Source organism: Mustela putorius, unplaced genomic scaffold (assembly GCF_011764305.1).
Source record: "Mustela putorius furo isolate JIRA1106 unplaced genomic scaffold, ASM1176430v1.1 tig00000040_pilon_pilon_pilon, whole genome shotgun sequence".
NCBI classification, from domain to species: domain Eukaryota; kingdom Metazoa; phylum Chordata; class Mammalia; order Carnivora; family Mustelidae; genus Mustela; species Mustela putorius.
The window spans coordinates 4,802,221-4,827,447 of NW_025421261.1; the positions used below are offsets into that span (position 1 = coordinate 4,802,221).

Below are 25,227 nucleotides of genomic sequence, written 5' to 3' on the forward strand. Positions count from 1 at the left end.
AAGAGAGAGAGAGAGAGAGAGTGAAAGTAGGGGGAACAGCAGGCAGAGGGAGAAGCAGGCTCCTTGTTGAGCCCGATGTGAAACTTGATCTCAGGAGTTTGGGAACATGACCTGAGCTGAAGGCAGACACTTACCTGACTGAGCCACCCTGGAAACCCTGGGGGAACTCCATTATCTTTCATTTGTCTTGAAAGCTCTTTATCTCTCCTACAAATCTGAAGGATAACCTTGCTAGGTAGAATATTCTTGATTGGAAATTTTTTCATTTCAGCACTTTGAATAGATCATCTATTTCCTTCTGGCCCACAAGGTTTTGGTTGGGAAATCTGGTAACCTTATGGGGTTTCCCTTGTATCTAACAAGTTTTTTCCCCCTTGCTGCTTTTAAGATTCTCTCTTTATCTTTAACTTTCAACATTTTAACTATAGTGTGTCTTGCTGTGGGTCTCTTTGGACTTTGTGGGTTTCCTGGATCTGGAGGTCTGTTTCCTTTCTTAGGTTGGGGAAGTTTTCAGCCATTATTTCTTCAAATACATTTTCTGCCTCTTCCTTTCTCTCCTCTCCTTCTGAAATCTCTATAATGAAAATGTGATTCTGCTTGATATTGTCCTATAAGTCCCTTAAACGATCTTCACTTTTGTTGTTGTTGTTTTTGCTCTAATGGGTGAGTTCCATTACCCTGTCTTCTGGCTTACTGATTCTATCTCCTGCTTCATTTAGCCTGCTGTTGAATTTCTATACTGTACTTTTCAGTTTGGCTATGGTATTCTTCAGTTCTGTGACTTCTGTTTGATACCTTCTTATATTTTCTATCTCTTTATTGAAATTCTTGCTGTGTTCATCCATTCTTCTCCTGCATTTGGTGAACATGCTTTGAATGCTTTATCAGGTAATTCATTATTTCTCTTTCATTAAGTTTTTTCCCCTGGGATTTTATTTCATTTGGAACATATTTTTTTTCTTCCTTATTTTGCTTGACTCTCATGTTGCTTCTGTGTAGTAGGCAAAACAGCTCTTTCTTCTAGTCTTGCAGGAGTGGTCGTATGTAGGAGATAAACCAGTTTAACCTTGCCCTCCCTCTTAGATGTCTCTTAATCTTTTGCAATTGCCTAAGCAATCTGATTTATTCTCGATAAATTCCAGTTGTTGAGAATGTGCTGAAACCTGTGAGTGTTTCAGAGGAAAGCATCTCAGTCAGCACCTAGTTTTAGGCTGATTGGAAGCTAGAGCCTTAAAGTATGCAAATATATATAGCTGTGACACTATGATTGTAGACCATGCTGGTTTCCCGAACAAATGATCTAGAAGTGTCCCCTTAGTGACAACTGCAGAATTTGGGGCTCCAGAAAAGTAAGCTCCTTTCTGGGAGAAGCTATAGTAAAGCCAGGTGAGTGCTCCAAAATGGCATTCCCTTGGCCTGTTCTCCCTGAGAGCACTTCTGTAGTGACTCAACATATGGTAAACCTGAAGCCTTCCCCTCTGCTAAGGCTCCAGCTCAAGTAGATTTTTTTTTTTTTAACCAAAAGTCTAGGGGTGTATATCAGTCTTGTCGATTCTTCAGAAATGTATTACTACTACTACTACTGCTGCTACTACTATTTTGTCTAAAAAGTATAGAATCTGTCTGCTATTGGCCAGTTCTTTGAATCTCACATTTTTAAGAACTCCTGTATATATAAAATTTTGTTTTTCTTCTGTTAACCTATGTCAATTTAATTATTAGTCTAGCCAAGAAGGGAAAAGTTTCCTCTCACCCCTAAACTAATTCATTATTGTATAGTTTTCTTGATTGTGTCTCTCAGAATTTTGACTTATGTACTCTTGAAGGCTAGAAACATTTAAAAAATAGCTATCCTTTAACTGCCAGAAATTTGTATATTTTTCACTCAGTGAAAATTACAAATTTGTAGGAAACATTCTTCTTTTGTTCTGGGAGAAACAATTTTGTTTTCAGTTTTAGAAAGAAGAGGTCGTTTCTCAATTTGAACTAATCATCATGTGTTTTAAAAGCCTATCTTTAACATGCAGGTCTAGACTGATTAGAAGCACCTAATGAGGTTTTTTTATTCAATTAGCCAAGGTATAGTACATCATAATTTTTGATATAATGTTCAGTGATTCGTTAGTTGAATATATCACACAGCACTTATCATATCACATGCCCTCTTTAATGCCCATCACCCAGTTACCCCATCTCCCTATGCCCCTCTCTTTCTGCAACCCTCAGTTTGTTTCCCAGAGTCAAGACAATCAGAGAGACACAATTATATTAGAATATAATTAGAATATAAGGACTAGTGCAGAGAACAAGAGGGGTGCAGGGGAAAACTGAATAGGAAGAAATCAGAGAGGGAGACAAATCAGACGATACTCTTGACTCCAGGAAAAGAGTTTGGTTCTAAATGTAAATAACTCAGTAGTCATATTTGAACCTGAGCAAACAAAACAGGAAGTACTTCCCTTCATCAGCCATTCCTGGATTGGTATAGAACAGACTGGAAAGACTTGATATGCCCTGTATCCTGAGAGTGGGCAGACTGGGATAGCGCGGGGAAAGGGACTAAAAGATCATAAAAGGGTAATCATTTATGGGAAAGCACATGGGTTTCTTTCCTCAAATTTGAAACTAGAGATTCATCAGATTCAGGTACTCAGATAAATATCTCTCTATTTTGTGTTAATCAATAAAAACAAAACGATGAACAATGAGGTGACTATTTGGGGGCATACTAATGAAGACCAGTCTTCTGCCAGTGTCCTCCTTTGCTGTCTTCTCCTTTGATAGCCACCCTCTGCCACCACTATCTTGGGAATATCTGGACTTTGATGAAGCTGTCCAAAAGCAAATAGATCAGATTAGTATGTCATAATAATAATATTGCATAATATCTAGAAGTTGGTTCCCTGGTGGTGGTGTGGGAGACATGGTGGACAGGGGAAGGAAGCAGATATTTTTCATAAGATGGCATGAGGCAAAGGGAGAGAGAAAGACATATTTTGGAGGTACCGAGTTGAGAGAGAAGAGCAGATGGGAAAAAAGGCTCCAAGAAAAGGATAGGGTTGCTGGGGGCCTGCTTTTTTCTCCATTAAACAGTTCCGTGTTGAGGTTATTTCTGAAGACAAGAAGTGACACTGGATGACTTAGCCTTTGGTGTCCTTGCTTATCCATAAGCTTGTCCTATGTGTTGTGTGGCCTTCAGAGCACGTGCTCTACCACTGGCTGCTTCTGGGAAACTACATGGCCGTCCACCTGCTGACGTACCAGCTCATGTGTGTATGATTCTTCTGCAATGCCCTCTCTGAGTGTTGTGGTTTTGTGACAAAAGGATCAGCCTGAATTCACCTCCAGATGCAAATATTCAGTCCTCGCTCCGACATCCTATGCAATTTAATTTTCTTCTCTATCACCAACCAAAAATTCTGAAACCAATAGAGGAAATAACCCAAGGGATTACTTTGCAGGCCAAGCCCACTATGCTGCCGGGCTCCACCACTCCTGAAGACATTCCTTTTTATGACTTTTATTCCAAATGATAAACAGATTTCTGGCTACATACATGGCTCTGTTACTGTTGTCTTCTCTCCCCTCTTGGCCAATGAATAAGGCCACTTCTCAGTGGTGTTTTGGGGGTGTTGTGTTGTAAGCATTGGATTATGGAGCATAGTTCCTTTCCCCATTCACAGTATTTGTTACTAAACTCAGGTGAGCCAGGGTAGGAAGCACCAGGAAACTGTCTTCCCACCCAGACAAAGGTTACATTGGCAGAAAAAGGTAACCGACAGAATAGGAGAACATATGTGCAAATCATATCTGCTAAGAGGTCAATATCCAGAATATACAGGGAACTACAAAAACTCAACATTAAAAGAATAAGCAACATGATTTAAAAATGGACAAAGAACTTGAATACATTTCTCCAAAGAAGAGATATAAATGGCCAATAAGCCCAGGAAAAGATGTTCCACATTGCTGATCCTTACGGAAAGGCACATTGAAACTAGTGCTTCACGCCCATTAGGTTGGCTATAATCAAAGAAAGAGAAAATAGCAAGTGTTGGTGAGTATCTGAAGAAATTAAAACCCTTTGTGTTGTTGGTGGGATTGTGAAATGGTATAGTCACCATGGAAAATAAAAGGGCAGTTTCTCAAAGAATTAAGCATAGAATTACATATGATCTAGCACAGCCTCATCTTGGTACATACCCCAAAGAACTGAAAACAGGGTTTTGAAGAGATTCTTGGACACCCATGTTCATATAAGTATTATTCAAAGTAGCTAAAATGTGGAAGCAACTCCAGTGTCCATCAACCTAAGAAAGGATAAGGAGAATGTGGTATATGCATACAATGGAGTATCATTCAACCTTAAAAAGGAAGAAAATTCTGAATATGCACAACACGGATGAATCCTGAGGACGGGAAGTATTATGGCAACTGCCAGGGGCTGAGGGACATTGGGATGGGGAGTTAGTGTTTAATGGGCCAGAGTTTCAGTTTTACAAGATGGATGACAAGGGTGGACAGCACGAGGGCTGCACGATATAAAAGTAGCTCAAGCCCCTGAGCTGTACACTCAAAAGTGACAAATTTTATTTTATGTGTATTTTACCAAATGAAAACACTGTGGAAAAAGAAACAGTAGGAGCAGACTTAGAACCTGCTGCTGCATGGAAATTTGGGGCAGAATGGAATTTATCTACTGCCTCTAGACGTTACACGAAAACCAGAGCCAGAACCGAGTAAAGGCAGGCTAAGGGAGCAGTTGCAAAAGGCTTTAAGATGACCTCGGCAACGACCTCCAGGCAGGAGGGTCTGAGGGGCGCTGCCCAGGAAGAGGACCTACAGCATCCTCTTCCACAGCGAGAGACCCGAAAACTCTAGAGAGGAAAGCAGCTTCTGTAGAATAAATCGTGGAGTTTGGACCTCTGGATCCAGCACAGGTGTGAATCGGAGTCTCGAGGTGAGTGGGCTCTTGTGACAAGCTTCAACCACGTTGGTGATCGAAAATGTTTCTGAGTCACCAGAGAGATGAAGCCGGTGTCACAGCAGGGACGCCGCTGTCCCCGGTAGCCTGAGCAGGGCAGGCGACCGTCACTGCGCCGCGACAACGCAAGAGTGGCTTCCCTGGGGACAGGTGGGCACAGACCCGATTACAGGCCGACAACACAACACGGAGCCGCTCCAGCAGTGGTGACTGGTTGGACTCTCAGAAGAGGGCGGCAGCAGGATTCCATGTCGGTTAGACTCTTCAGGGACGTTGCCACAGCACAGGGAAAGTGAGTTTCCGTGTCTCCTTGCTTCGCCCCTGGGTGGACCTTTGCCACTGCCTCAACCGAGAGAGTTCGGCAGAAGGGATGCTCTGCGACCTCCGAAGCCAGGTCATTGAGATGCTGTGCATTTCCATGTTGCTTCCCCCGGACCATCCACAACCATCTGTGAGGCCGACCAAGCAGCTTTGTCGCTAATACGGACCGTAGCCCAAGGCCCCAGCCTGGGATGAACCACTAACCAAGGGGCAGCAGCAGGTGGCCGTGAGGGTGCCATCCCGAAGGCTCTCCTCCAGCCCGAGGTGAGCCGCCTGGTTCCACACGGCATGAACAAAGATGGGGGATTCCGCCTGAATTGTTGACCTTTGAGTAGAAGAAATGACTGTAGCCACGAAGCAGCCACAGGTAAGTCTGAAGCAGGATCCACAGATAATCTTTCCTTCCCTGGAAGGTGAGATGAATTCTCTTCTGCTGCTCTTTGCTTTGGAGATTTGTAAATCACCTACACGTCTCCCTTTCTAGCCTCACCTTCCTCACAGGAGTCGCTGCTTTTTGGCTCTAGCAATTGACCTTTAGCTTGTGGTAGCATTTAAGAGGGTTTGATTTAATTAAGGCAACTAGCCTGGTACCAGGAGACCGTAGGCATTTCTCATGCCCAGAAGAGACATGATGTTGAGAGTGGGAGAATGAGTCTAAATAATAAAACATCTCAGTTAGATCAAACATTATAAGAAAACTCCTATTTGCCATGAATTTTATGTGCAAATATGCATAAAATATGTTGTGACTTTTAAGTAAGCGATCTGGAAAACATTTTTTGGTTTTTATTTAACAGCAGAATTTCACCCCCATCCTGCACCTTTGGAGGTGTGGTTCCTGGACTGGGAAGTTGAGGTAGAACCAAACTGCTCTGCACAGGAAAGGCCTGTGGACCGGCCCCATGTCCACTGCAGCGTTATTCGCATGGCTGACATGGAAACTGTCTAAGTGTCCATCGAAGGACGGATGGGTGAGGAAGATGTGGTCTATATACACAATGGAACATTCCCCAGCCATTAAAAAAGAAGGCAGTTCTGTTATTTGGGATGGGAATGGACAGACCTTGAAGGGATTAAGCTAAGTGAAAGAAGTCAGACTGTGAAAGACAAACACTGCATCGTGTTGCTTATGTGGAAATCTAAGATAGAGAAATAAACTACCTGAACTCATAGACAGTTGGATTGTTGGTTGCCAGAGGTGGGCATGGTGGGGTAGGTGAAACGGTGAAGGGAGCCGAAGGTCCAAGCTTCCAGTTATAAAATAAATATGTTATGGGGATGTAGTGTACGGCATGGTAGTATACATTGTAAAGTATTATATATTGGAAAGTTGAGAAGAGAGTAATCTTAAAACTTCTCAACACGAGAAAAAATTATAACTATGTTCAGGGATAGTTAAACTTATTGTGGTGATCATTTTCCAATATGTACATGGGTCGTATCATAATATTGTACCCCTATAACTCAATTATATCTCAATATTTGAAAATGCCACATTAACCTTGGTGCAGGGAAGGAGGGGGAGTGGAGAAAGAAAGGTATGTGGAGCTCCTGTGGCTGGCTCGCTGCCGATGGCTTTAGGGAGGATGGAAATGCCTAATGCCAGTTTCAGTTAGGAGTCTTGCTGTGTGGCTTACAACAGAAATCCTCTCCTTTGTCCATAGAATCTGTAGTAAACTCCACATCGCTCAGCCAGTATTCCTCGTCGAGTGGAGTTATTTTAGCCTTGAGCGGGGCTGTAAGGAGTGTCGAAGGTCATCCTGGCTCCCAAAAGGAGGCCCAAGGTAGGTCAAAGTACCACCCTTTTTGGGAGTGAGGGAATGCCCAGAGTGATTCCTTGCCTACCAGTGGTGGGAAAGTCTAAAATTAGAAAAGTCTTGACAACATTTAAACACTTTTTATTCTGGACATTTCCAAACATATGTAAAGATAGGAAAGTGGAATCGTCTTTATGTGTCAATCATCCTTCAAAAAAAACCTTTCAAAATAATAAAAAAAAAAAGATTCTCCATGTGCCCATCATTCAGCTTTAATATTTTCACAAATTTGGGTTTGTTTTTAAAAAGTTATAGTTTTTCATAAAGCTATATCCAAAGACACTGATGAATCATTGAACACTACATCTGAAGCTGATGATGTGCTATATGTTGGCTCATGGAATTTAAGTAAAAAAAAATAAAGACACAAGAAATGTTGAGGATATTAATTTTTTATTAGCAGTCATTTTAGAGAACAGCACTGGAAATGTATTTCTTTTGAAATAAACTAGAAATTAAAAGTGCCTTGAAGCCATTGGAAACCATATGATTGGTTGAATTAGTTTCTAAGATGGGGGGTGAGATAGCACTCAACAGATGCAGTATGTGATTCTAGCATTTCTTTCACCACATTGTGAATGTGACCTGTAGAAACCAGAAGGAAAAAGGAGAGAATAAATGAATGAACAAATTAGGATTTATTAGTTTCATCTGTCTTCACAGTATCTTGTTCTAAGTATCAAAACTTTCATTCCACCCATCCCCTACCACCGTGTTTTGGCCTGTTTTGAGATCTATACCAAATCATGGCCCCTGGTTCAGTATAATCCATTAGAAAGTCACCATCTCCAGGTAAGAGTCACTCAAGTCTCCTAGGTTAGGCCCTCATTATGCTTCCTTGCTTGAAAGTTGCACTGATTTATTCTCCCACAATATTTGTTAAGTGCCTGCTAGGTATCAAGCATTGTTGCTATGTGGTTGAGGGAAACAATGGAGCGCTCCGTAGATCGCCTGAGTCGACTTCTGTTGTCAAATGTCAGTGGATCATCCACCATGTCAAGGTAAGGGTCTCCAAAAGGCAGAGAACACAAACAGTCTTTTTCATGGACTGTACCAGCACTGTCACATCTTCCTTCCCTCAGGGCTACTTAGGCATCAAATTCTGAGCCAAGTTGTTAATATAGGACTTTTAACAAATGTCACTGCTTGAAAAGAGAGACAACAGCCAATTCTCTGGAGGTAGAATAAGGAGGAAAAGGAATAAAAGAAAACTCCCTATCATGACTCTGCCTGAAACTGATGCATGTTAGTCATTTCAGGAAGCCATTGAAACAATCAGAAGACAAATGCTAGGATACAAAAATGCAACATGAGACGAACCAATATGTTCGTGAAGAAGACATCATTTTGTGGGGTATGTGGCAAAGAAGTAACTAGGAAAGAGAGAGATTGGGCCAGTGACAACTTACACTCTTGAATGTTCCCCCTTGATCAAACACGCACAAAGACCTCTGGGCGGGAAAGGACTGTACAGATAATAGTCATTCCTGGGGAAAACTAAGCTTTGATTGCGAATTCCATGCGGACTGGCAATAAGAGATCAAAAGATAGGACACGTAAACTATTACCCACCTGTTTGAGAGAAATAGCTGCTCAGAAGATGAAAAATGTGACTAGGGGAGCTAGGAAGCAGGGAAATTAGCAGCTACCCAACTCTGACAACACTGCCACCGAAACATCCGTAACTTCTCATAGTGGGGGCTTTGGGAATTTTGGATAACTGGGTGAAATATCCATGCTGAATTTATAGAAACTAAAGTAGCTTCCCATAGCTTTGGAGGAGGGATTCTTATATTCTGGTGTTGCCAAGAACACAGAAGTAGGCACATCACACAGTCATACTTAGTATATCAGCTCATCGGTTAGTGTGGTAGCGGCACACCTAGGAACTAGACTTGGGGAAATGAATGGTAACACGTACACCTCAGCTACCTCCAATCATGGTCTGGTGAAGATATGCAGGGTGGCCCGGGACCTGTTCGCGGGTACGTCACACGGCAGACAACCCCACAAGCCTCGGGACTCTCTCCTCTCCTTCCAGGTTTCCCGCTCTCAACCTATGCATGCTGACTACCGCCTGCTGGTGTCGGCTGGCAATGAAAAATCCTTTGTCCTCCATTTTGTAAGCAATGTTTCGTGTATTTGTGAGAGAGGACCAAGGAAGTAAAGGGTGTTATTGAGCGTTTGTTTTGATACAACTAAATCAAAGGATTTCCAACAACTTACCAAGCACCTTTTAGAAAGCATTCATTGCTTTTCTTTTTTCAATATCTCGCTTGAGTTGACAAAGGGTGCACAGAGGAAAACATCCCAGCCATAGGAAATCACCACAAATAGATCCCTGTTAAAAAACCAACAGCGGGTCCACACATAGGCTATAAATAGAGTCACACAAGTCCTTGCATTCGTAGCTTTTCAAAAACTCTTTAAAAGGTACATTTTATGTCACTGGTTTAGCATGAGGATTTTCATTATCTCCATTTTTCTGATGACCCACATGAAGGTAAATAACTTGTTCAGATCCCATAACAAATTGGTAGCGGCACTTGGTCTTTCTTTTCTGAAGCCTGTGCCCTTAACCGTATATGACATGACTTCAGCTGACCTGCAGGGTATGACTACAGCCCTCATCCTCTACCATCAATTCTGAGATGGCTTCCCTTTAAAGCCAGTTATAAAATGCACCAATTTTTCTGTAGTTTGTGAGCAGAGCCAGATGGGGCCCCACATTGTATCCCTCTAGCCATTTTCATGGACATCTCTCAAGTTCTGCAATGGAAGAACTTTGGAGCAAAGGGTAGATACACAAATTATGGGGGAAGGAAGAAAGAAGAGGAAGAATTTGTTTGGAAAGCCGTGGGATGGGGGACTTCACAAAGATTTGAGGGCCCTCTCAATGGAAGTGTCCAACCGGGTCCTCAATGACCTTCCGGGTGACGTGTCCTTGAAGGGATCCCTGTTCTGGCGCAGGAGGCCCGAGTGAACTGGGGAGTTCTAGTCTGATAACCCAGTGTTATTACTGCGTGTCTTGACAGACTGAAAGAATTTTGAATCCATTATTTGATAGCACTTATGTTCTTAAGGTTTGAGTTTAATATAATTCCCAATTTATAGTGTGAGCTCGTGTGGTGGGGTGGGGGGCAGCAGTGTGTACATAGGAGCTTCTAAACAGTGAGACTATGAGTGATTTTATTTTTCATGAAAAGAAATTTTTTCTATTGCTACAGTGCTTTGATCACCATCTTACAGTGTAAGCATTTGGGGCAAAGAGCCCACCCATGTCTATAAAAGGAGGTAACACTTCCCACAGCACAAGAGTTTGCAGGCAGTACATGAGCAACTGCACGTCAGAATAATATTCAGCTCACGGTAGGACAAACAGTGGTTGTCTCTTTTCTTCCTCCTTCTCTCTCGCACAGGTTGTGCCTGGCGAAGGGATGCTCTCCTGGCTGCGTCCACAAAAGAAGGGGTAGATCAGAGAGGTGTACTGTCGCAGCCCCACAAAGATTTGCATAGATATGAAAGGGAAACAAAGCAGAGAGCCTGAACAATATAAACCAGTCCTGGGAATTATTTTTAGGTCTGTTCAAAGGAGGAAATAGAGATACACTGTCTATAAATACTCCGCTTCATTGTATGTTGAGGAAACCTATAGCTAGAATCCTAGACCTAGAAATCACCTTGCACAACTTCCTTATGACAGATGAGAAAACTGATGCCACCATGTGATTTATCAGAGAACATGCCGAGCTGTTCCCAAAGCCTCATCTCCAGGATCCAGCTAAGGACCCCTTCCTACATACCGTGTCTGGGTCTTGGGCTGCGTTGAGAACGTTACCATCACATCACGTACAGAAGTGCACATGCGTGACACCTCGCACACGATTCAGGAAGTCCCAGTCCAGGCACGGAGTTAAGAGCCCATGTGTGTTGGGCTACGTTAGGGTTAGCATGAATGAGGGCAGCCTCGAGTGCTGCGACGTCAGGGACCTGAGCGAGTACGCAGGAGAAATGAGGCCAGGGCCCTGCACACACCTCTGCCCTGAGAAATAGCTGAGCAATTCTCAGAGAAAAGAACAAAAAGAGAAGTAATTGTTTACTGAGCACGTATTACTTGCCAGGTCCTGTTTAAGCCCTTTCCGTACATTATCTCCCATGACTCTTGCTACGCCATTAAAGGGGAGGATCGGTGTGACCATTTATCAATGAGGGGGTTGAGGCTTAGGGAGACGAGCAACTTGCTCCCGGTCCAGTGGGAGCAGTGAGTGGGGCAGAGGCTACATTTCTAGGAACAGAATCCGTCGTATCACCCGTTTGTTTAAACCGTTTTCAGGGACTTCCCTGCTCACTCGGAGTAAAGCTGAGGTTCTTACAATGGTTCTCAAGGCCCTAGAGTTTCTAAATCTTGCTCGAATGTCACCTTTTTCTGTGACATCCTGCCCCAACCCTCTCACTCATTCGATTCCAGCCTCTCTGGCCCTTTCCAGTTTCTGGAACTTTCCAGATAAACTCTACTTTAAAGCCTTGGGCGATACTCTGTCTCCTGCCCGGCTCTTCCCACGATGGGTAACTTCTTCCTCACCCTTTCACGTTTGTAAGAAAGCCTTCCCTCGTCGCCTATTTAACACTGGAACTCCCTTTCTAAAAATGTGGATGGACATTGAATTTTGTTGACTGTTTTTCCTGCATCAGCTGAAATGATGATGATGGTTTTTCTTTTTGAATCTGTAACGACAGTATTCTGATACTAAGCCGTCTTTGCATTCCTGGGATAAACCTTGCTTGGATAAAAATAAATTTTGTAATGCTGAAAAAAATAAAATAGAATTAGAATGCTTCAACATTCTTTATTCCTCTTCTTTGTTTTATTTTTTTTCTGTGCCACTTATTAGCATCCTATAAGGTTTTTAATGAGTCACAGTGTAGCAATCTTCTCCCAGTAGAGCACGAGCTCTGCCGTGGACAGCCATCATAGTAATCATTGATTCAGGCGAGAAGCTTCAGTGGACATTAGTCCCAGTGACTGAAGGACTATGAGGAACAGGGTGTTCACGTCTCTCTACCAGGTCCTTACTCGTTACGAAGGGGAAAATGGCAACCTTCGGTGGAGAACTTCACCAGAAGGTGGAGAACCTTACGGCGACACTCCCTTAACTAAGTAATCAAAGGAAACAACCATAATGGGATACAGTGATGGCGTGTGCATCTTGATAGGAAGCACAGTGACTATTACATCAGTTCTGTGGAGGTTCTGTCAAAGCGTAAACCCTAAATATATCCACGAGGACATATTTGACACACCAAATTGAGGGACAGTCTACAAAATAAATGATCTACACTTGGGGGGGAAAAGGCAAGGAAAGACTGAGAAACTATTCCCTATTGTAGTAGACTAAAGAGGAATGACAATCGAACAGAACTTGTGGTTTTGGATCGGTTTTCTTTTCATCCACAGAATGTTGTTGGGTTAATTGGTAAAGTTTAAATAAGACCCACAAATTAGCGAATAGTACCGTATCCGTGTTAAATTCCTGATTTCGATCATTGCATTATGGTTACAGAAATGAAGACCCTTGTCACTAAGAAATGCGTAGTGCCATAGAGATGCTATAGGACGTCAAGTCTGTCGTTTCCTCTCGATGTTCCCGAACAGAGACTAGACAAACAGGTGGAGGCGAGGAAATGAAAGGAGAGGCAGGGTTTCAGGGTTTGGGGCGTGGGGGTGGGGGTACTCAGGAAGCCCTAGTATCGTTTCTCCTTTTTTTCCCATTTATGATTTCTGCGGCTTCTCTTCAAGTTTGAAACTATGTTAAAATAGAGGTCTGAAAAAATAAAAAGAAACAGGATGTAAGCCACATGCACTGAGGTGCCTCCAGCATCTGGAAAGGACCGGGCGTGTTCCATGCGCAGGACACATCTTCGTTGAAGGAGTGAGCACTGGCTTATGAGACAGACGTGCTGGCTTGCGAGGGATCTACCGCAGGCGCGTTTCCCCCCCGGCTTCCTAACACACCGTCATCCAGCCTACAGATCTGCGGGGTCCTGGGTCTGACGGAGAAAAGGGGAGAGGGTGAGAGCTCTCCGTCCCTCACCTGCGGCCACCGTCTCAGGGACGCATCTACGGGAACGCAAGATTTTATTACAAACATGTTCCCTGGTATGAACAGCGGCGCGGTCCCTGTCCATCATTTAAAAAATTTAGGATGGGAGTGGAGCGAAGATTAGGGTCAAGCCCAGGAGGCGAGGAGGGCAGTCGCGGCTGCGGTCCGCCCGCAGGGAGCCCTCGGGTGTGGCTCGTGCAGCGGGGCACGGGGACTCACCGGGATGCCGTAGCGCGTCCTGTACAAGGTCCTCATAGCCACGCTGGCCCCGCACAGGCAGCACTCGTCCATGTCGGAGGCGATCTGACACGAGAGGCACAGGGGGCAGAAAGTGCCGCAGAGGCCTGCGTGCAAGGGGAAGCCACAAAGAGGAGTTAGTGAGAGTCGTCTCGCTGGCAACGAAGTCACGTTTTTCCGAAAGATGCTGGCTCCGGAGACGGCTCTAATGGGCCCCGGAGAAAGCAGCGTTTGTCGTCTGGCTTTTTCTGCCTGGCTTCTGGGGCCCTCCGTCCAGCAACTGGGGGTGACTCGTGAGTCACTGCACCGGGTCTGGTTTAACTGCAGAAGCTCCTTCGCGTGAGCCTTCTGCCCTGCCCTGTGACATAGGGTCCCGCCTGGGGAGGAAATCTGTGGCGTCAGGATGTCTGAGAAGCCCTCTAAAGCCATGGGGGGTGTGTTGAGTGTCAAAACACCGAGTGAACAAATCATTAGGGACAATGAGCCAAAACAGATTCTAGAAGGTCGTTCGGGCAAAAGGACCCCATCACTGTTAGGAGGACGGACACGCCCAGAACGGACGGGATTTTGCTCTCGGCCGTTTACAGACTTGAGTGCGGCTCCGCTTTAGAGACGCCCTGCAAGGCCCAGAAAGGGCTCGAGAAAGTGACAACAAACAGGAAACTGTTCTCAGATATGCTTTGAGTGAAAGTCTATTTTGAAAAGTGCCGGGGTGGAGTTGTGGTGTGCGGTACCCTAGATGCGATGAGAGAGTCAGCAGTTCTTTGATGACTGTTTTTAAGCAAAAGACCAAAGATCTGGGAACTTCCATCACCCCCGGAAAAAGGAGGCTGTTCCTCACGCCTGAGGTCAGGAGGAGCCCCACAGAGAACGTCTGCAACCCGATGGCTCCGGAAAAAGTCTTCTCACTCCAAAGTGTGCTTTGTGGTGGGAAAGAAGTAGAAGTCGGGAAAGCTAAAAGCCTGTGGTGCTTTCTGAAGTGAGGCAGTGACAGGAGTCGGCCTTGAGAGCCAGAGCGCACGGAGCAGCCTCGTCAGGAGCGAGAGGGAAGCAGAAGACGGAGCAACGCGTCCAGAGGGCGGTGAGCCCAAGAGCTGAAAAATGGCAGACGGCGAAGGATCTCGACAAGGGTCACCGACTCAAGGTCATGCAGGTAAAGTGAGTGGAATAGACTGGAAAAACCCCACAAAATAGCCAATAGCAGGCATGAGCAAATACGACCAACTAGAGAGTGAGACTCTCTTTTAATGGGATTGGCTCATGTTAAGAAGCAGCTGAACTCTGCCCTGTGTGATGAAGGCTCATCTTGCCAAATTTTCCAATTTTTGAGAGAAGTTGGAAATCTAGATTGGAAAGCCAGATCTTTCTGTATGCGTGAAATCTGATTTTGAGGTGTTTCCTGGTATTTTTAAATTACCACATGAAGCAAGTTCATCATGTACAGGACAAACAAAGCACATCTGGTGGCTAAACCCACCCATGGGCTTGCAACTTGTGACTCCGAGTTGGCCACAGAGTGGGAGCTCGGTGACAGGAGAAGCAGACAAGTTTTATTAGGTCAGGAGCCTGCGTTCCGGCAGCCGGGGAGGAGAGTGATGACTTACAAATCCCCAGGTCGTCGCAGCAGTCAAATACGCCGGTCTGCCAGTCACTGTTCATCACCCCCCCCGCGCCGTACCCCGCGCCGTATCCCGGCTGCGAAACAACTGGATTCATTTCTACGGCGAGTTCCAGAGGGCACTGCCTGTGAAAACAAACCAGCGCCGTGTGAGACACCCACCTGCTCTGGGAGGGTATCGTGAAGCCGGCTGAGCAGACCTCTCAAACCACCTCTCCTGATCACGGTGGCCGCCCTCCACTCACTCAGCAAGACGTTTCTAGACTATCGTCTGTGCTCGGTAATGAGAGACGTCAGGGACACGGGGTGGGGGTTCCTTCCACAGGTTTTCTGGGGGTTTATTGCCCCTTCCTCTGATCCTTTTTATCAGCAGGATGATTTTTTTCCTTCTATTTCAAGACAACCTTCCTAAACAGTCTCTCTTGCACATGAGGTGTTCTATTTAACAGCGATTGTAATAACTTTTACGACGCTATTGCACAGGCATCACCTCAATTGTCCCTCAATCGAGCCTTGTGAGACAGAGTTCTTTACTCGTGCAAGAAAGTTCTCGTCACACCGATGCTTCTAGATAACGCCAGTCCTCACTGCATAATTGCTAGTCGTATCCTGGTAGCTGGAGTTTTAACAGATGTCCCTGGTTACTTAAAAAAAAGTCAAAAAAACCCCAAAACCAATTAACTTCTTTTTGTGAAATCATCAGGCCAGAATCTGGGGGGGGGGGCGGGGGCTGGACTTCAAGCTTCCACAGAAAAATCCAGTAGTGGCAAAACCACTAAAAACAGTGTCCCTTGAACAAAGTGGTGCCTACATGCATCTCAGACTTCATCCGGCGATCAAGCGAAGTCTCCTGGGCTCTACCCAGTCGGGACTCCTAGGGGAGAGGATGCATCTGGCCTCACAACGGCTAATGTAAAACTTTCTTCTTCACTACTTCACATCTGACCCTGCGCCATGCTCCGCGGTCCTCACCCTGGCTCGCCTCTCACACTCCCCTTAGCCAGGCGCAAGGACATCCAGCCCCATTACCCATCCCCTCTCTTCCCTGTCGCCGGGAAGGCCCAGTCAAAGGTGTTCCCAGAGCACTTCTCAGTCTGGACTGTGCACGGTTGAAAACACAGGTACTTGATGCCGACTCAGTAGCTGGGGTGGACCCTCGGTAAGTAAAATTCTTGTGATGCAGACGGTTCTGCGAACTCTGAGTACAGGTCATTTCAGTCTCGCTCAGCCCTTCCCGGCTGGTCTTCTTAGCTCTTCCCTGCCCTGCTCTTTCTCCGGATGGATTTTGTCTCCACTGAGATCGTGGCTGTGATCACTTGATTCCCCACCAGATGAGTCCTCACAAAAGGGGTGGAGGTGTTCTGGAACAATAAGAGCAGGGCACTCCGACCACCCTCGAAGGCTGCCTCTAGCATTTATCATCAAGCATCTGCTTTACCACACGGAGGGAAAACCAGCCGACCGAGAAGGCTCTGTGATTACTGTCACCTCGCTCCAGGAACTACGGTTGAAACTCTACAGCTGGGTAAACATTTCGTTGGAGTCCAAAGGTCCTTCTCTCTGATGATTTAGGAGGACTGCGATAGCTTTCTTACTCTCATGTAATCATAGTGGGCACATGATGTGAATTCGATCTACTATCTGCGGAATACTTACAGAAGTTGAATAAATTGCACAGGTAATATGTTGTTCAACACTGAGTGTTAGAGATACACCTTTGGCCTCAAGGATGAATGACCCAATACCTTCAAAATACGTACTGGGAAAAGCATAACACAAAAGGTACACATAGCTGTTGCTGCTGCGGGTGTATCATTCAAGAAAAAAATATGCCAGTAAGGCTGTATTCTTAGTAGAAAATTACTTCTTGCAAGAATCAATGCTTGGGATGAAAAGACTCACATAACCGAACCAATCAGTCTAGCCAACGTATCGAAATGGAAAACTATGTGAAAGTTCAAGACCCAATCCTAACAACTGTTCCCGGGCAGAGACTTGATCTCAACAATTCTTCCAGCGCTTCCTTGCCCTTTGTGCAGCCTGGGAACGTCTACTTGCTGTGGTCAGTGGTTTACAGTTGGCTGTGTTTGGTGTAAAAACAAAATGCCAGGGAGCAGGGCCTCACTGGGTGGCTCAGTGGGTTGGGCCTCTACCTTCAGCTCAGGTCATGATCCCGGGGTCCTGGGATCGAGCCCACATCGGGCTCTCTGCTCAGCGGGGAGCCTGCTTCCTCCTGCTCTCTCTGCATGCCTCTCTGCCTACTTGGGATCTCTGTCTGTCAAATAAATAAATAAAATCTTAAAAAACAAAAACAGAAAAACCGGCTGGAAAATCAGTTCTGATAGGGATCCTAAAACAGGCATCTGTTGTGATTGTCCCATCTGCAAATCACATCTACCCTAGATTGTACTGTGTGTGTTAATTCGATTAACTAAATTCCTAATCTAACGCAGGGACTCCTGCCGCTTGTTCTGCAAACTCTGAATTCCCTTCCTTGAAGTAAGGTGTTTAGAAGTACATTTTAAGGGGCGCCTGGGTGGTGCAGTGATTTGGGCTTCTGCCTTCAGCTTGGGTCATGGCCTCAGGTTCTGGGATCAAGCCCGACACTGGGCTCTCTGCTCAGTGGGGAGCCTGCTTCCTCCTCTCTCTCTGCCTGCCTCTCTGCCTACTTGTGATTGCTATCTGTCAAATAAATAAAACCTTAAAAAAAAAGAAGCACATTTTAAAAACACTCTGTACTGTATGCACGTGTTGTAGAGCTATTTGTACATTTTGTGCTTCTCTATGTGGCTGGATGTACACTAAGCAGCGGTGGTTCTTACGTTACACCATGCACAGGACTCACTTAGGATCCTGTAGCGTGTGGAACCTAATTCAATGGGTCCAGAATGGGACCTGAGGCTTGTCTTTGCTTTTAAAAGATTTTATTTATTTATTTGGCAGACAGAGATCACAAGTAGGCAGAGAGGCAGGCAGAGAAAGAGGGGGAAGCAGGCTCCCCGCTGAGCAGAGAGCCCGATGCGGGGCTTGATCCCAGAACCTTGAGAACATGACCTGAGCCAAAAACAGAGGCTTTGACCCACTGAGCCACCCAGGCGCCCCCTGAGCCTTGCTTTTTAACAAACTCTGGGCGTGTGCCAGTTCTGCTGGTATCTGGCCCGCACTTTGACTCCTCAGGGTCTAGACTGTGATTAGAAACTGGGTTCCAATCTATTTTCCACCCGCTGTGTTCTTGGACAAATAACCTAACTTCTCTGTGCCTCAGTTTTGACAACTTTAAAATGAGTGCAGTAGCATTCTTCTCATGGTTTGTTGTGTTACTGTGATGAGAGTAGGTCGGCAGACCATGTCTGCTCAACACTGTTTCTTGTATGTCCGTGAGCTGACATAGGCACCCCGTGTCTATTTGAGACTAAATGTCGTTAAGTAGCGGGTCCTGTGACTGTTTCATAGTGCGGGGCCATGCCTGGAATCACAGCTCCCGAAAGCTAACATAGTGGGGCTGCGGTGTGCAATGGGTGTGGATCTGAAACCTTGGACTGACGCCATTGCTTTGATCTGGCAAGACCCAGGAAGATCCCATTACGTGAAGACAGTTTGAAAACTGTCAGTCTGGAGCTCAGTCATGAAGCACCTGCCTTCAGTTCGGGTCATGACCTCAGGGTCCTGGGATCGAGCCCTGCATCCGGGTCCCTGCTCCGCGGGGAGCCTGCTTCTCCCTCTGCCACTCCCCCTGCTTGTGTTTCCTCCCTTGCTGTGTCTCTCTCTGTCAAACAAATAAATAAAATATTTAAAAGAAAAAAGAAAACTGCCAATCACCATATATGTGGAAGAGAGAGTCTACAGAGTGTCTAAGTGCCAGGACAGCGGGTGGAAAGCCCGAGTGTGATCTGTTGCCGACGTGACAGTGGCCGGGAGCGCTCTACTTTCTAAACGTGCTCCCGTCTGCACTCTGGTTAATGTCCATCCCGTTCGTACTCCCAGCAGACTGCAGCATGCGGGGAAGGGGGCTGATAAGACGCTTCCTATCGCACACATGGAAACTGAGGCAGAGTGATACGCCAGGGCCAAGGGAAAGTCACGGTCGCCAGTCCAACACCTTAATTTATAATAAGGACATGAGCACGAAGACTGAGTGTTGGCCGGCACCCTCTTCCCGGTCTCGTCGGGGGGGAAATTATATATATATATATCACATTATAAAACCCGAAGATAAAAAAGTGGACCAGGCGGCATGATCCAGTGGTTTCCATTATGGACACTGGCCACAGACTCCCAGCCTTCCAGTCACTAGCTAATGAACGACCCTGTGACTCTGTCCTCACCTGTGAAGTGGGGATGTGCGCAATGGTAGCTTATGAAGCCGTCAGGGTCACTGAACAATATTTGAGTGATTTGAGTGATTAGAGGGATGTCTGGCATGGGGTAAATTCTTCATGAGCAGCAGTTACAAAAAGGACAGTACTTGGCCCTTGAGGGAAATTGGTAAAATCCATGGCCTTCCGTCACACGCTCCATACACTGTGGAGCACGGGCACGTCTTCCACAAAGCCGCAGAGGAAGGGGAGAGAAACAGAAAGTAAGTCACATGTCCAGGGAGACAGAGTGGCAGGGCTGGGATTTGAATTCAGTTTTTGGGACTCCAAGGCTCTTAAGCTTGTTTCCACAGAGTCTGTCCACCTGGATTATGAATCTCGGCCAGCTAGAGCGAGCAGACCCGCTCGGGAAGGAAAGTGACCACTTCGTAGGGTGTGCCAAAGGTTGACAGTTTGAGACTGACTTCGCTTTCTTAAGTCTGCCTGTCAGTCGGCATGTATGTGCTTGTGTGTGTTTATCTAGGTAAGTATTTTTAGGGTCTTGATCCCAGACGCTCAGAAACTTCCTCTAGAGTTCCACCATGTGTGTTCAGGTAACTGGTTCACAACCAGGATTGCTTTGCACCCCGCCCCCAGGGGACATTTGGCAATGCTTTGAGCTATTTTTGGTTGTCCCCACTGGGGGTGAGGTGCCATGGTCATTCTCGTGGGTGGAGGCCAGAGATGCTGCTAGACACTCTGCAAAGCACAGGACAGCCCCCACAACAACTAACGTTCTGTCTCCAAATGTCAACAACAGTGCTGCGATGAGAAACCGTGGTTCAAAAACATCAAGGGCACCAGGAAGCCTGAGCTTCTGGAAGGTTCTAACGGCGTCTGATTCAGTTTCCCAGGGATGTAGAAACGGGGTCCACAGCAGCCAGACAGGCCGTCCTTGTGAGGAATGGGACCTAACACATTGTTTCCTAGTCACACATGTTTCAAAGGCTAGAACCCGGTGATCGTTGCATGTCCCGGTTTCCCCGTGGATTTGTTCACACCCTGTTCTGAAATCCATCTCCTGTGTGGCAGGTCCTGCTTGTCTCTCCCATCCTGCCCACCTGTCTCTTTTTCTTCTGCTTCTTGTTCCTATGTGGACAGCAGAGCTCTCCAGTTCTACTTTTTTTTTCCTCTTTCAATAAACTTCTTTTTTTTTAAATTTAAAGTCAATAAATATTTATTTAAGAAATTTTACACGTGATTCCTTCCATGCCAATCACTGTAGTTCCTCCAAAATCAGAATCATAATCTTCAAAATAGCCCTTTTAAAAAGAACTTTTGTTCAATATGGTAGAATTCTTTCCTTCAGTGGGATGTCTTCGATCTCCATTTGAATATGGACATAGTTCAAAAATTCCCTACCTGTAATCTTTGGGATCCAACTTCTTTACTTTAGGGCAATGTTTAGGGTCAGAGTAGGGGGATCTGCCTGGTTCTCAGACACCCTCTAAACACGAATGCATTCAAATCCTGCTTACCCCTAAACTATCACATCCTAGACTTGTACAGATTGTTGGGATACCCCAATACCCAAGATCTAAAAATGTGACTATGAGGTCCTTCACATGGTTTTAGCAGGTCCTTCCCACAGATTTAACACAAAGTTCTGTGAATAAAAGAAACCACGCATATACTCCAGAAGGTGTTTCCAATCATACGGGTCTACAGAAGGAGCACCATCGGGATAGACCTCCACTCTTTTGGCACACCTCCCACCGAAGTCCAGTAAACATTTAGTGAAGTGCAGAACTCATCAGCATGATCGGTGAATTTAACGTGAACTGTTCTGTCCTTGTGACCACAGCCTGACTCAAGAAGGACATGAGCAGCACCACAGAAGCTCTCCTCACTCTCTTAGGAAGTCCCTCTGCCTCTGCTGTGTTTGAGCCTTACGTCTGTTCAATTATGCGCACTCTGTGTTCTTCTGTGTCTGGTTTTTTTTGTCCAAAGTTAGGACTGTGAGATGCAACCATGGAGCACACAGCAATACTTCATTTATTCTCATTAACATATAATAAATCATCACACAGATGAAGTACAACTTATTTACCCATGCTGCCATTGTACGGTTTCCAGTCTGGACCATTAGGAATGGTCACCTCATGCTATGGACATTCTTGCACGTATCTTTAGGTGGACGAGGCACGTGTTCCTGCTGTGTCTGCCAGGAGTAGACCTGCTGGGTCCTAGGGTTGGCAGATAGTGCCAGACATTATTGTCTAGTGGTGGTGCCAATGTACACTCCCATCAGTAGTGGATGAGAGTTCCATTTGCTCCATGTCCTTGCCCCACGTCCTTGTCAATACCTGGTGATGCCACCATTTTTCTTTTGACCCAGAGGGTGCTACAAGAATCTGGGAAATGGAAGCCTATGCTTGAGACTGAGAAAAACAGAAATTATGGTTAAATGATTAAATAGAACTTAGGGTAAAAAAAATAAAGGAGATTTAAATTGGAATAAGTAAGTCCCAAGTGATATCTGAGACATACTTATATTAGAACACTTTCCATTCTTTAGTTGTAATTCAAATTTAACTGGGCATTCTCTATTTACCTGGAAGGTTCTAGAAATAACTTTGGAATCAGAGAGTATCATGTTGGGTGGAGCACTTTCTGCCTCCCAGCTTACAGGAATGGGACTGGTGTGGGGGAGGCCAAAACTATGGAGCTTTCCTAGGCCGTGCAGGAAGCTGTCTCCCACCCCTCAGGGAGTGAACAGAGGCCAAAAGACACTGATGGAGGCCACGATTTATGATTTCTGTCTAAATTCTTAGAAGAGCATTTCCTCTGGGAATGCAGTTGTTTATTCATGGATCAAGGAAGGAAACTCAAATTTCTCGAACACTTTCTACTGCCAGTTACCACGTTAAGCAATCTCAGGCATGTGGTGGGATTCTAGCCTTATAACAACCTTTTCTCCTAATTTGAAATCAAATAGCTAGAGCAGTGTAGCCAGGTTCCCAGGCAGGTGAGCTGAAGCCAAAGTCCATATTCTTCCATTCTACCAAGTCCTACCTTCCAAGTCCTATCCTTGGAGGAGTCCCACTGATGCGCCTGGGGCCTGCATGGGCTCCATTCTCTCGGCCAGGCTCAGCTGTGCCAACCAATCTACCAAGCTCTTGAATGTCAGCCCTTGGGCCTCCCCAGACTCCTCATTCCCCTACTTCCTTCCCTCCTTTGTCCTCGGCCCACCTCCTTCCGGCTTTCAGTTTTCCACCAGAGCACCCCACGGGCTATATGCCACCCATTTCTGGAAAAGTAGAGAGAATAAAGCCAACTGGGCAGACCTTGCTTCGAGTCACTTGGAGCTTCTCCATCACCCAAGCGTCCCCAGCCCATGTTTCAGTGCTGGGTCTGCGTCTGCTTCTGGGGCTATTTGTCCCACTGCCCTGCCTCTCAAGCTGAATTCTGCGTTCTCTGCATCACATAGGGACGCTCTCGGTGTACCTGTTGTGTACAGACCAGAAAGCTCCGTTCCAAGAGAGGCTTCTTTGGCATAAGAGTTATTTTTGAGTCCATTATTTTGAGAAGCAGCACACACAGGAGAAGCTCTGAAAACAGAGTCAAAGTTACCCTTTAATGGAAAATTTCCATTTATAAGTGTTCCATTCTCCTATCAGGAAGACAGGAAGGACTCTATACCACGAGAGACGCTAATCAGTGTAAAACTCACGGACTTAAACCTGCAGATCGTAACCTTATTCCCTGCTCTCCTCGGCAGTCATGGCTCCCACCACACATTCTCTCCAGTGCCTTTAGCTGAAGCTGGCGTTGAAGCCTGACTTCTCAGCCACCTTTGAAAGTTTCTCTTCTTCCTGCATATCTCCCATGTGTATGAGATACATGTGTAATCAGCTTCTGTTTTTCTCTTCTTAATCTGTCTTTTCTCTCAGGGGCCCTAGGTGAGAACTTGAAAGTGTAGAGGGTGAATTATTTTTTTCTCTCCTCCAAGTCATTTCTGAAAATTTAGCCCAACCATGAAAATTCTCAGTTATAAGGAAATTTAAAAATGATTATGCATAGTTGAAAGCATGACATTTCTTCAAATGAAACAAAAAGCCTCTGGTCACTGTCCAGGGTGATGCAGTAGTAGGAGGGGGGCGTTCTGCCCAACTTAGTGACGCCCTCATGTGGGGCTGAGCTGAGCCCACGCATCCCTTTTCTCCACAGAAAAGTCTTTATAGAAAATCTTTACAGACTTAGATTGGAAAGGAGGTTCCTCACTCTCCGGTATCTGGCTTCTAAGCTTCCCTTCCTCCCCAGACACACTCGGATCCTGCTCTTCCCCCCCAAATCTCCCTCTTTGAGCCTCTCCAGCACCCGGAAGCGCCACAGCATGCCTGCTGCTGGTCCCGGCTCTGATCTGCATCGGAGCCAGTTTTCCGGGTCACCTACAGAGCCCTGCTTGCCCGTATCCCAATAGGTTCCTGACGAATGTGCCACTGATCACATAATTTTGTGAAATTTTAGCAAAACAATGAAAACTGTGTTATACGTAAATTTAAAATCAATTGTGTGTAACTGAAGTTATGGCATTTCCTAATTGAGGCTAAATAATTTCTATAACCAAAAAGCTGCCCCAAAACATTTCCCCTTTTGTTAAAAATGATGCTTGTGCTTGGTCACCCCTAAATCAGAGCTCTCTCCGGAGTATTTGCGTATTTGATGTTCTCAACCGGGAATTTTGCAGACACCAGAGAGTCCTTTATCCTATTTTCATCAAAGAAGTAAAGGTTTTGCTCACGGAAACATTTAACGGGGCGAGGGTCGGGAACACAGGACACATCGGATCCTCGCAGGTCCGTCGTCCCCTCTCCTCACTCGTCTCTCGGGTGATATAATGAATTCAGCTTCTGCTCCACTTCTGCCTTAAAATTTGTTTATCTGCTGCCCGGCATACACGGCTCTCGGGGAAGAACGCCTGTTCACTTCTGAATCATCTCAGGATCCCCCAGAAGAGGACCCACCTTATTTTTTTCAGTCCTTTGATCACCTTTTCCATCCCGTATCAAGTCAGGCCGCAGTGCTCACCAGTCTGCAGGAATTCCCTCCATCCTGTTCCTGCCCGGAGCTCCTGCCCCTTGTTTTCCTGCTTACCTGTTAACATCTCATCTCAAATGCCACCTCCTCTGTGAAGCCATGTTGGATTTGCTTGTCTTCTTGCTCAACTTCTTCAACACTCTCATGATGTGGTGGAGAGCCTCCTGGATGTGGGGGTCAGCACACTGGACACTAACTACACTAGGTACTTGGCTATCTTTGTGCCCCTTTTGTCTAAATGCCAATAACAGTATCTCCACTTCCTTTTCCCAAGGTCATCAGGAAAGCCCTTGCTACACTAATTTCAGAGATGTGCAAACTGAGCCCTTAGATTTCTATTTTGTTTTCTTTTTGCAGGTTTTTCTGAGGGTGAAAGTGGGTTTAGTTGTCTGGGTCCCCCTAAAACCGTGACTTGCACATAGCCTAGAAAATGCTAATTATTGGGGTTTAGGATAAACTACCCTAAACTACGGAGGCTTGGCACATTGAATATTATTAAGCTGAATCCTCCGTTTAATCCCCTATTCCTGCCAATAATAAATTATTTGCCCCAACAGTGTCAATGCTGAGAAACTCTGATTCATACTTTCATCTTATTGTTAAGATTTGAGCAGCTTACAAACCTCCATATAAAACAAGATACAAAATGAAAAATGAAGAAATTGGTCACAGGGAAAGTAAAGTCTGGGGCAAAAGTAGCACAAGCTTTAGGCTTCCTCTACGGTGCTGGACATGGGCTGTCTATGAGGTTTTG

At 45.6% G+C, this 25,227-nt stretch overlaps 1 protein-coding gene, 1 long non-coding RNA gene and 1 other non-coding gene across 4 annotated transcripts in view; 1 reads left to right on the forward strand and 2 right to left on the reverse strand.

Moving 5' to 3' along the window:
* Positions 1-11,952, forward strand: LOC106004170. Its single transcript, XR_001177080.2, has 5 exons — positions 1-5,672; positions 6,103-6,276; positions 6,970-7,089; positions 8,007-8,123; positions 10,826-11,952. It is a non-coding gene; the product is annotated as an uncharacterized LOC106004170 (long non-coding RNA).
* LOC101689706 (placenta-specific gene 8 protein) overlaps positions 7,499-25,227 on the reverse strand; it is a 21,281-nt gene continuing 3,552 nt past the window's right edge. Inside the window, exons 2-5 of one of the 2 annotated variants that reach the window (XM_004777337.3) lie at positions 15,065-15,204; positions 13,443-13,567; positions 9,349-9,463; positions 7,499-7,707 (exon numbers count right to left, since the gene is read on the reverse strand). In XM_004777337.3, the coding sequence (XP_004777394.1) occupies positions 9,359-9,463; positions 13,443-13,567; positions 15,065-15,176 (342 nt within the window). In that variant the 5' untranslated portion in view covers positions 15,177-15,204 and the 3' untranslated portion in view covers positions 7,499-7,707; positions 9,349-9,358. Of the gene's footprint in view, positions 7,708-9,348; positions 9,464-12,950; positions 13,171-13,442; positions 15,205-25,227 lie in introns of those variants that run through there. The other variant, XM_045077445.1, reaches the window with a different exon arrangement.
* LOC123391865 lies at positions 20,999-21,129 on the reverse strand. Its single transcript, XR_006606563.1, has one exon. It is a non-coding gene; the product is annotated as a small nucleolar RNA SNORA18 (small nucleolar RNA).